Below are 12,111 nucleotides of genomic sequence, written 5' to 3' on the forward strand. Positions count from 1 at the left end.
GGTGTCTGCTATTGAAAGTCAAAGTGTGTTTGCAAAGTGTATTTATTATTTAGCTTCAGCTATTTCCAATGGCTTATATTGGATGGAGAGCCTACATATTGCAGCATGATCACCTCTGGCAAGTATCCAACAATACAAGGAATTGCAAATTCCAAGGGGCCCTGCTTCAGTATTTAAGAAAGCAAGTCTCTTCCAACAAATAATGTAATGTACCACATTTCAGTGATCAATTAAGTGCTACCTTATGTATTACTATGCAAGATAAGTGACCAGATGTCTGCGGGTTCGGCGCACTATATAAATGCAAAAATAAAATGATTGAATGTCCCACCCAAGGGAGCAAAGTCTCCACACCAAACAGATGTAGGAGTTAACGGGTCTTGGTAGTTGCGAGCTCTAGAAAATACTTTGGTAATAGCATGTGGGGGATGGCAGAACTTCACATCTGCTGACATGAACCTGACTGGACCACGATAGTTAGTTTCATACAGACATTTCTATCCACACACTAAGATTTAGGCGAATCTTGACCACACATCTTGATCGAGCCAAGGACTTCAGCAGTGGATTGCACCAGTTACCTCTTCCTCACTGAGGAGATATTCTGGTGGAGGGTTGTAAGACTCTTCATGGCCCGGCAGTTTCAGCTTTGGTGCGGGCACATGCATCTTGTGCCGTCCTAGGATAGCGTTGGCATCCTCCTTGGCCCACAGGTCGTAGTACTGCGGTGTGTCATCCTTTGGCTTGCGTGGTTTGATCCAGCCCATCTTAATGGCATGAACGAGCCTAGACACCTGCGGGAGGGGATCAGAAACCAATATGTTAAACAAAAGGTGCTAGTAGCAGACCCTGGTACCCGACGTAAAATAAGCAAGCCCATGATCCTAGAGCCTGTGACAATGTGCCAAAAGAGCCTGCCCAGGATCTGAGAATCAGCAACATGACCATGCCTGGAACCGTTATAATGTGATGTAATATCCCACCCACATGTAAGATCGCTGCTTATGATGGTTCTTAGAAGGGCAGCGAGATCCAAGGAGTTATAAACGTTCCTTCCACCCTCCCTATCTATCTCCAGGATTTTAGTCCCCGAACAAACCTGGAAAGCAATTATTCAGAAACATTTGCAGACTAAACATTGCGTGCCTATGCTACATCATTCCACTTTAAAGTACTGGACTTCTCATGCACTTTACAGAGCTTGAGGGGTGGAGACTAGAAAGTAAAGGGTATTAAAACATGTCTGATGTAAAGGTTGCTCAGGTTCATTGAGTAACAAATGTAGGTAGGACAAGCCTGAGCCACGAATTCTATTGAAATGGTCTTTGCCGATAACCAAAATCTATAAATGCCTTTTTGGGAAGTCGATTTGGAAAAATCAAACCAAGAGGCCCAACAGAACACGGCCCCAAACTACCAAGAAGTACACCTTAATAACCTGTTTGAACATATCCTCCTCGTCTAGTTAAAGGAACAGTTTGACTAGTCTTGATTGAAGCATGGCTCTAAAACCAGTACCAGGACACGTAGCACAAGAACACCCTGCCCCAGCATGACTTCCATCGCAATCTTGCCATGGCACCCTTACCTTCTCCTTCTCAATCAGCGATGGGATGAAGCTCCGCTTATCAGCTGGACGGTTGGTGACTGGGTGGATCATAATCTCGTGGGTGAAGAAATCCACTGCGGGCTGTAGGAGACAGAAGAACATAATGCATCATCAATGTTTTATTATCGTCATGGTACATGATACTAAAACCCTAGGCATATATCTAGACTCCACATTATCCTTAATGCCATAACTAATGCCATAATCTCCTCAACGGCCTGCACCTGTAAACGTATCACAGCCTGTCAACCATTCCTCACCACACCCAACTGCACCACCCTTGCTAGAACCCCTATGTCGAAACTTGACTATTGCAACAAGCTTTACCCAGGAACTAGCCAACGGAATTTAAATAAACTTCAAATATCACAAAACACCACCATCAGGGCAGCTCTGAATATTCCTAGAACGCATATCTCCGACACTAGATGTAGCTTACATTGGCTATCAGTCACCCAAAGAATCACTCTCAAATCACTGTCACTCACGCATAGATCCCTTGCCAATCAGGCTCCGCAATACCTGGCTAATAGATTCACATGCAACATCTCTGATCGCCCTCACAAAGCAGCCCAAGTACATTGCCTCCTATTGTGATGCTGGAAATGCATCGGAGGGACAGGGACTCCGTATCCTTGTCCTTTACTGCTTTTTATTGTGTGTTCTGTCGTGTTTTCTGCGCAGGAGTTCAGATGGGACTCCTGGCGGTGCAGCTCTCCCTTTTTGGTTTGGTGAACGGACCCGTGGGATACCCTTATGGCACCCATGGGTGGGGGTACAACCCTGTGCCCCTAGTGTATTTTTTTGGGCACCTGTGGGTGGCCCGCAGAGCAGGGTGCAGGGTATGGGCTGGTGGCAGCTCCATGCTGAACTTGACAGGGCGCAGAGTATCCTCCATTTTGGGATACCTCCGCCCTGCCATTGGGACCAGTTGATTCCTGATGGGAAACAAGATGGCCCCTGTGGCCTCTTGCTTTCTATTACCCATTACCTTGTTTTCCCAAAGTCCTGGGAAGCCCCGACTCTGTCCCTTCCCCCTGACTGGCTGTTGGGTGGGAATGCCATATATGGTGTTGTTGTGAAGGCCGGCCAGACTAGCTGGAGCCTTCCCGGTGATGTATGTTGTGGGTACCTCCTGTGGGTGGGACCTGGGTGAATAGAGTGTGTGACGAATATACATTCTGTGTTGTGGGTGTCTAGTATCTGGTGGTTGACACAATGACTGAGACAACCCTGCCCAAAACCGGTATGAATGCAGCTTGGAGTGTTGAATGGCTCAGTACTTGTCCGAATACACATAACTTGTTGTGAGTGTCTGGAGAGAAGTGAGTAGCCTGAATACCTTGTGTGCCTGATTGGCTGCCTGCCTGCATGAATGCCCGTAGTCGTGATTGGATGCTTGAGTGTGACCCAGCGGAATGAATGGGAGATCAACAGTATATCTGGGGACCTCTCACTGCTAGGAATCGTGTTCAGAAGCTGAAGTCCACTATGACGAGTAACTGGAGTAAATGACGCTTGACCTTGAAGCCCTGCCGGACGAGAAGAATTGCTGTTGCTCTTCTTCACAATCTGAAAGCTGCTGTGCCTCCAAGGACTGACCCAGAGAGGACCTGGTAAGGCGACCTCTTCCCGAGCTACGAGGGACCATCGTGCACAGCTGATCTTTGCCAACGCTCCCTGGTAGACAGACCTTCGACAGGCTGCCGACCCGATACGGGGCCTGCTGCGGAACACCAAGGAGAAGCACTCGGACTGTTGTCCGCCACTGTAGACGACCGCCGTCGCCGACCGGAGCCGCCGTGCTCCCGTTTGCCTAAGAACTTCCATTGATCGGACGCTCTCGTCTGCATCGTCACCCGCTTGTCTCCCGCTGGAGAAGGCCTGACCGTCGACGCGCCGAGGAGCATCCACCGGTGGGTTTCCGGCCACCTCAACACCACATACGCCAACGACTCGACGCCCTTGCTGGGCCACAGTTCTTCATCTCTTTGCGGTCCAGAACTATCGTCACCGAGGTGCCCCGCACGACGCCTCCTTGCAGGACGCCAACGCTCTGTCGTCGACAAGCACCGCTAGGAGCGAAGCGGTCACTTCCCTGCCGTAGTTCACCCTGTTCACCGTCGGACGTTCGACGACCCGTGACTCCCGCCTTAAAGGGAGGGCACTCAAGAAGGGCCGTTGATTCCCCGACACCGAACGCCGATTCCCCGACACCGAACGCCAAGTTCCCCGACACCACTCGACGATCCGTGGCTCCCGCCTGAAAGGGAGGCACCCAAGAAGGATCGTTCGGCGCATCGTCGGAGAACTCTACTCAATCACGTACATTGGGGGGGGTAAAACCTTAATAGGAAGAAGTGAGACTATTGAACATATGGACTGGGCTTATGCTATATATCTTTATTTACAGGTTACCCAGGTGGGGGGGATCTCCACACAGAGCTGTCTCGGGTACGCGGCCAGTATTCTGCCTACTGTTTCAACCATCTTGCGTTCCTTCCCATCTCTATTGCTGGTTTCCTCGTTATTAATCTGTGTGACATTTTAACCGTACAGTTGATGCACTTTAATGAGATTTGATAACATTGGTGGTACCACTAGAATTGTATATATCATTATTGACTTCCGAGTACAAAGTGCGTTATTGTGATCGTGTACATACCTTTGAATATTATATAAAGACTGTTTTCAGTAATCCAGTGTGTGGACATTCCTTTGTGGGGGTTCGGGGACTACACTGTACTTATGAACCAGCCTGCATCACCTCCTGAGAAGCTAGGCCTTGATTGCTCGTCCATTGCTACCTTATAGAGAATCTTGGCTGGGGTTTTCTGTGCCTCTCCTCTACCATATAGAGAGCGGAAGTACAGACACCCCCTACCGGTCTTTACACCCATCACCAAGGTTCAAGCTTCAGAAAGCAGGGGTCAGCAGCTTCCCGGTATTGGCCACTAAACTCTGGAACTCTCTACCCAACCCATGCAGATCAACCTCACTCTACTCATTTAGAAGTAAAGCCAAAACTCGGCTTGTAGGGCAGGACCGCTAGAGCCAACACCAGACACCTGCTCACTACAACATACATCTATCTTGCTGTGTGTTATGCTTTCATGTGAAACGTGTAAATATCTACAGTATGTAAATGTATATGTAAAATGTAATGTAATGCATATGTATCATTATGTAAATATTTGTAAATGTAACCTCTAAGAATATTTGTAACTGTAACGTCTAAGAAATGCGCCCAGATACCATTGGGCCAGGTGCGCTATACAAATAAACAAAATACAAATACAAATGGTGACACATTTCGTTCCACAGACATGCCCTGGGACTGGTTCCTCAGTCTTAATGTTCTCCTGGTGAAGGCTTGGGTCATTCATATGGTCGACTACCCTTGTATGAATGGCAGACTTGGATGCATCTAGTGAATAAAATAACACAATAAAGGAGGGCGTTTACCACCTCTACTAGCATCTCAGGATTGTCACGTTTATGTGGTTTTCCTTTTTTGATAAAAAAGCCATTGATGAGAACAGAGAACTTGCCCTTGATTAATAAGTAGTCATCTTGAAAGAAAGATTACAATTAACATACTTTGACGACCCTCTATCTGGGGAAAGGGACTCCTCTCAGCCTGGGGCAGGAGGCTCACCAGGTATTTCCAAGAATCAGCCCTGCCCCAAAGGTGGTGCAAGGAAGTTGGGAGGGCCCTAGTTTTTTTACCCCCCCCCCTTTGCCCCAATTATGTGCCCTGCTGCATGTACCAAGTACTGCCATCAGTCACCCAATTCTGACTGTGCTCCATTCCGACCATAATTCGGTTTCTATTCTTGCAGGACTATCCATCACAGAAGCCCGTGCAGATGATTGTACTTGCCATGCTTTAGAAAATGAAAAGACATGCTCGGCAGAAGACAGACAAATAACTACAGTGGTCTGGTAAGGCATTCACTGCCTATCCTACAGTCAATGCAGACACCAAAGAAGTTGCAATGAAGAGACTACATTACGTGCTACACAAGAAAAGGGGCCAGAGCTACTAAGAGTATAGAAACTTTGCGTGGCTGAGGTACATCCCTGGCAGAAACCAGAAAGAGATTGGCCTAAGCAAACAGGTGAGCTCGGAAAACAGGGAAGGGAAGACACTTAGACAAAGGCATTCAGTAGAAAAAAATAAACTGAGGGTCAAACAAGGTAAGACGTGATCGAGTGGAGCAATTCAGCGACTCTGGTGTGTGTGTGTGTGTGAGTAACAAGTGAGATGTTGGTTGGGAGAGAGATGACCTGACGGAGTGTGGCTGTGAACGAGTGGATGTTTGGCTAGACAGTGTGAAGGGTGCTTGGTGTAGTGTTGCAGGATATGTGAGTGAGAGCAAGGAGGATTGAGGAAGTTAATGAAAGTGGGACAAAGGAGGAAAGAGTGGAGAAGTGAGAGCAGAGTCGAGTGCAAGAGGGAGAGTAGAGTGGGGGAGCGGAAATTATAGGGAGAAGAGAAGGTGTATGGAAGAAGAACTCAGTGAGAGTATGACCATCTGAGGGACAGAAGAGTGTCTGGGAAGAGGATTGGTGGGAGCAGGCAGGACAGGACAAGGAGAGAGTAGAAAAGAGGTAGTAGTAACATCAGGGAAAGGAACTAGAGAGAGTATGCAACCAGACCTGTGCAAATGGAACAGAACAAGGGCACCAAAAATAGCTACCAACATCTTATCCCCAGGGAAAAGGTCAAGACAGGGTCAATCACCTAGAAAAATTGTGGAAAAAAAGGTGGGATAAATAGAAAAGGCTTACTCCTTTAGTCCATCAACATAGTCAGACCATTAGATACTGGGTTTTAGCTGAGATTAATATCCACACTGTGGTTTAGGGATGCAGGACGCCCACAGGAGGAGAGAGCACGAGACGGCCCTTATTGTGCCACAGTTCAGCCTGCTACCCTAAAATTATCATTTTGCTTGATGAGTTTGAAGTAAAAACCCTTTAACCCATCTTTGCCGTTTGGATATTTGTACAGCTATCTGTGATCGTTGCACAAGTTAAAACGCAAACGGCCAGCCCATTAGACTCAAACTTCCATTTGGTAGCCACACACTCTAACAACCATGTAAATACTGAAGGTTAGAAATTATTTCTCAACCAGGCGCAGAGCATCAGAGTGTGGCGGGTCCTCTCCATATTGCAGAGCACAGCATAGGAATATTCCTCACCAAGATTCTTCAATCCATACTCTATGAAGAAGCTAAGGGCATTAACCCACAGACTGTAGGGGGCATTAGAAAAACAGCGTGAGGGTTTTCAAAAAAGCCACAAATGCTGCATCTGCTGTAAGAACTCTTTAAAAGGGGTCCTTGAACACCAGGAACCCTAAAACAGTTTAGGCCACAGAGAACCAAATATTCTTGATTTTAGGGAGGCCTCTCAGGACCGAGATGAGTCATCCACCAGAAATGGGGTTATAAATGAGCCCTCACCAGTAGCCAATAGTTACAAATGGTCTGCTCTTTGGGTGTGGAGAACTTAGGTGGTGAGTGACTTTATGCCAGGCGTGCAACTTGCTCCTGCTCTAGAGGTCTTCGCAGTGATTATGCAGCGCTTCCTCTAAGCCCCCTCAGTCATTGTGCAGTGCTGTGCTCATGCACCCTTTGTGGCGATCCACTGTGCAGTTTCTTTTTTTTTACTGTAATAAGTCATTTTCAATTCTTCCCGACCGTGCTGCATTGAGTGATGAGATGGATCACGCCATCCTCCCATCCACTCTTTATGGACGTGCTGATTCTGGGAGGCTGCATGTTCAAATTTCTTGACCGATTTACAATGCTCCTTCTGCAGGGCAAGCCTATGCTTGTATTCTCACAAGATCACCCAACACCCCACTATTAATGCTCTTCGGGTCGTTAGCTATATAACTTTTTCTGACCTCTCTGGGTCCTTATGCGCTTGGATTTTGTAATCTTGCATCAGATTTATTCAGCATCCCGGACAGGCCAAGTCTCAGCTTTTCTTCATATGTGGTATCGATCATGGCTCCATTTATTATTCTCTTGGATTCTCCTTCTATACAATATGCTACAATCATCTCTTCTTTTGGGTCTTTTGCAGTTTCTTTGCTGAAGATTCTCAAACCTTATGTTTTTATTTATTAGTTCACCAACTGCATAATACTTCCTTCTTTGATCTGCCTATTTTTTTCACATCCGCACGCTTGTAGAGAGCGTGCGGTTAGATTATTCCCTGGTCTTTTTCAAATCTTGGTTCTTCTGGATCTCAAACTTTTAGATTCTTCAAGATGCAGTCCCGACTTACATTTCAGACCACAAACTTGAATTCTAGTCTTCTCCAACCTGGAGTGTTCTTCAGTTTCGTGGCCACCTCCATCTACTTTTAATTCATTTTTTTAACTCTGTTTTCTGATCAAACTGGCTAAACCTGCCCACATTACACCCACTGTCAGCTCTCTTTGCAGGTTACCTTTTTTGCTCCATCCTATATTTTTGTTATTTACGTACGGTATAGAACAGTATGTAGGCCTCACCCCCTTCATTATCGTTCTTTATACCACCACTGTGAAATGTTTGCGATCTTTTGCTAGAATGCATCAGAAAGATAACAATCACATGGTTACGAAATTGGTCTCTTCCATTAGCACGCAGAATGATGGTACTTACTTCATAGGGGTTGAAGTTGACATCTCCAAACTGCCCTCTCTGAAGACGGTGAACTAAGTCAACCTGCTCGTCTGTTAGCTTGATATCCGCACCGGTCATCTTGTCATGAACTGTACGCCTGGGAGGAGAATGATTGACAGTTAAGGGTTGAAGATGGAGTCAAAGGAGGTACAGTTTGGGAAGAGGTTTGAGAAAGAGGTAAAGGGACAGAAGAAGAAACATGGAAAATTATGGGTACAAGGAAGTTCACATTGAAAGTAAGGAGTTCTGTCTGCGTAAAACGAGAAAGAATGAGTAACTGGGAGACATGGACTGAACGTCCACCATGCTCTTCTCATTCTGGTCTTACTATTACAATTCAATTTGTTCAGAATGCAGCACTTTGAAACATTTGCTTGCCGTTATGTACATGAAAAAAGAAAATGAAGGATTAATACCAGCGATTACCCAACCTTGAGAATTAGGTTAAAGTGGTCACAGATAAATACAACCCACAAACTCAAAGACCAGGAGTTGGGTGCTAGAAATGTAGCAAAGGTATAAAAAGGTTTCCTTCACCAGTCTACATGTGGGCTCACCTGCAGACCCATACACTGTGCAGAAATAATCTGATCTAGCAGGTGGTCAGCGTCACGAGATGCACCATCGCTGGTGGGTTAAAAAAGAAAAACACGAGTGTGCTAGCAGAAAGTATTTGCAGGCCATCACATTAACCATTTATGGTAAAAAATGTAATTGGCCTTTGACTCCCTGGGGAAATTCATATATTTACGCCAGGTTGAAAAAGTTGGATTCCAAGATTTCAGGAGTCAAGAAACTTTAGTGAACAATGCAAGCTGTTGAGTGTAGAGGCCTTCCCTTCACCATTGAGAGATACTTTGATCTGAGTGGCAGCTTCTTGTGAGGAACCACCCACATCGGAGAATCCTTGTAGAAGCAGTGCACATCATCTTCCCAGGGGCACTTGTGTTATTCTGAAAGGCAGAGTTACATGATCCAATTGGCCAGATAGATCCACTGGAAGGTTCGGCATCCTTCCTATTGGTTTTAAAACACTAACATAGGATTGGGATGAGAATCAACACTATGGTTCTGTAACCGGTAGGATTGCAGGGATCAACTGGTCTCACTGCTGACTGATTTGACCATTTCTTTTTTGTACCGCTTTCCCTGGGTTAGCCCTGCCTCGATAAATGATACACAACCCGCTAGCCATGAACTATTTACATGATCGATGGAGGTTGTGTATTCCCTTCATCAGCCCTGGAGTTTGCAGAATGGGAAGAGCCTGAACATAGCCTTGCCAGTGCCATTCGACCAGAGCCCACAGACCCTCGCATCCCCTTAGAGGTCTCATGCTAGAGCAGCCACTCCATCCTATGCATAAAATAATGGGGCTTTGAACGGCTTGGAGGGATAATGAGCTTGCCTTGCCACTGTGAAGGAGACACATTTCATTTGCTCAATCAACTTCAAACAGTGATAGATGCAAGTAAGGACTGAGGTATTGTGGGCAGCGGCTGTCTTCCTGTGAAGCTGCTAGGAGAAACCCACTTATCTTGTTACATTACCTTCTCCCACTGATCAGCACTGGCAAGACACTAGGCAATCAAGTATAGAGCCAACTGGTTTGCATGTGGGAAAATTATTTTTTTTTCATTTATTTTTATTTTATTGTTGAAAGTGTGGTGTTAGCCAGCATTTGGGCTGGCATCTTTTAACATTAGTGCAGTACTTTGTGTCGAGGTATGCATATCGTTACGTGTCCCTATTGCAATTAGTCCTTTGTCAGGTGTTGTAGAAAAAGTCAGGATTTCAGAGATGTGAAATAGGACAATTGTGGGGGCATTTCGAACCGACACCGGGATCGAGTTCCAGAGGGTAGGTGCACGTCAAGAGAAGGATCGTTTGCGGGTCCTTCCTTTGTAGACCTGTTGTGATTCGAGCAAGTTGGTTGATTTGCTGCATGAGGAGCGTGTGCCACCAAATATGTGGAGCTTAAATACCAGGTACGCTGGTGTACTACTCTTGACTGCTTTGTAGATTATGGATGCAGTCTTGAACAGTATCATGGACTGGAGAGGAATCCAATGTCATTGGCATAAAATGGGGGAGATATGGTCACATTTCTGTTCACCTGTAATAAGACATGCTGCAGCGGGGTGGACTGCTTTTAGGGGAGTCCAGTGAGCAGTTGAGAGCCCAGTCAGGAGGGTCTTTACCCCATAGATGTGCAAATCCTCAAGAGCCTGTACTACAGTCCAGAGGTCCTGCAGCCGGATGTAGTGTTTGGTTTTGCGAATGGTGGAGATTCAGAGCCAGACTGTTTGGGCCTTCTTGGCTACATGTTTTTGGAAGGACAGCCTCAATGGTGAAGCACAAGGATTTTGCTGAGTCCGAGAGTTGCGTAGGAAATCCATTGAGACGCATACGTTGAGCCAGTGTTGGACAAGTTGTTTTTAGCAGGCCGACTGGTGAGAACGGAATTTTTCTTGGATGGGTTCAGTTTGAGGTAGGCAGTCGACATCCAGGATTGAATGATGGCTAAGTAATTGAGGAGACAAATTTTGTCCTGTGTGCAATTTACTCATGTACAACCGAGTATCATACGCATATTGGTGGATGGATATATTGGGATCTTTAAGAAGAGTGCCCAGAGGTTCCATGTAAAAGTTCAAAAGGAATTGTGAGAGGATAGAGCCTTGGTGACTCTGCAGGAGACTTGAAGTCGGTTATAATGGAACAAGTTCATCTGGACGGCCTAGTGTCTGCCCGAGAGGTAGGAGGCAAATCAATTCAGGACAGTGCCAGAGAATCCCATCCTATCAGCCAAGAGGGAAAGAAGGATCTGGTGGTCAACGGTGTTGAATGCAGCCAAGAGATCGAGGAGTGCCTTTAGCCATGATTTGGAGGTCATCATCCACCACCTGGATGGTGGCTGCCTCAATGTAACAATTGGGGCAGTACCCTGATTGTTAGTCATTTAGGAGGTGAAGTGGTTTGATTCTGTTGAGTAGTTGTGTATCAATGACTTTTTCCAAAATGTTGACAATAAACAAGAGATTCGTTATGGGTCAGTAGTTGGCCAGGTGGTCTGGATTTAGGGTTGGTTTTCTCAAAAGAGGTCATATGAGAGCAGTCTTGGGGGTGTCCGGTAATGACCCTTCTGTGAAAGGGGCATTAATGATGCTGAGGAGCGCATTGCGCACCAGGCCCATCAATTGTTTATGATTCGTAGAAAGAAGTAGGTTTGAGGGAGGCAATTGTTTTAGGAGATCCGGGGAGAGCATTCTGTCCAGGGGGGCAGTGTGTAAATGCTGTGGGAAGTTGATTTGCTGGTCTCAAGATTTTTTTTGGGATGAAAAATATGTTGATTCTGTTGTATTTTTCTAAGTTGCTGTCACTTCAGGGTTGGGGTGAGGGTTTGGTACAATGCTTTACTACTTCTAAGAGGGCTCTGCTCCTGTTAGAGCCTGCCGCAATGGTGGTAGAGTAGTAAGCAGCTTTGGCCTCGAACAGGGACATGGACATTTGTGGCCCGCAATTCCCAGAGCCTGGCGTAACTGTGGGGGAGAGGCTTCAGACACCTATTGAATATTCTGATGTTTGCAATACCTCCCCTGGAAAAAAGGCATGCAGTAGTTGACCTGGGGAAAACAGCTGAGGCAGAGGACAAATGGAGAAGGAGGTGGGAGGTTAGGAGGGAAGAAAGTTGTTGTATCCAATGGTCATAAATGTAATGGAATGTATGCGCGCCTTGCAGGTTGGAATGTTACGTGTGGACGTGCGTGCGTTTGGAGGTTGTCAGTTGGTGAATGCCTGCCGGGTGGAAGA

General features: G+C 46.3%; 1 protein-coding gene across 1 annotated transcript in view; it reads right to left on the reverse strand.

Annotated features, from left to right (window-relative positions):
* BOP1 (BOP1 ribosomal biogenesis factor) overlaps positions 1–12,111 on the reverse strand; it is a 696,945-nt gene that overhangs the window by 148,748 nt on the left and 536,086 nt on the right. Inside the window, exons 5-7 of the mRNA XM_069621900.1 lie at positions 8,278–8,395; positions 1,589–1,690; positions 582–794 (exon numbers count right to left, since the gene is read on the reverse strand). Coding sequence (XP_069478001.1) covers positions 582–794; positions 1,589–1,690; positions 8,278–8,395 — 433 coding nt within the window. The remainder of the gene's footprint in view (positions 1–581; positions 795–1,588; positions 1,691–8,277; positions 8,396–12,111) is intronic.

Source organism: Ambystoma mexicanum, chromosome 5q, assembly GCF_040938575.1.
Source record: "Ambystoma mexicanum isolate Mex_15411 chromosome 5q, UKY_AmexF1_1, whole genome shotgun sequence".
Taxonomy (NCBI): domain Eukaryota; kingdom Metazoa; phylum Chordata; class Amphibia; order Caudata; family Ambystomatidae; genus Ambystoma; species Ambystoma mexicanum.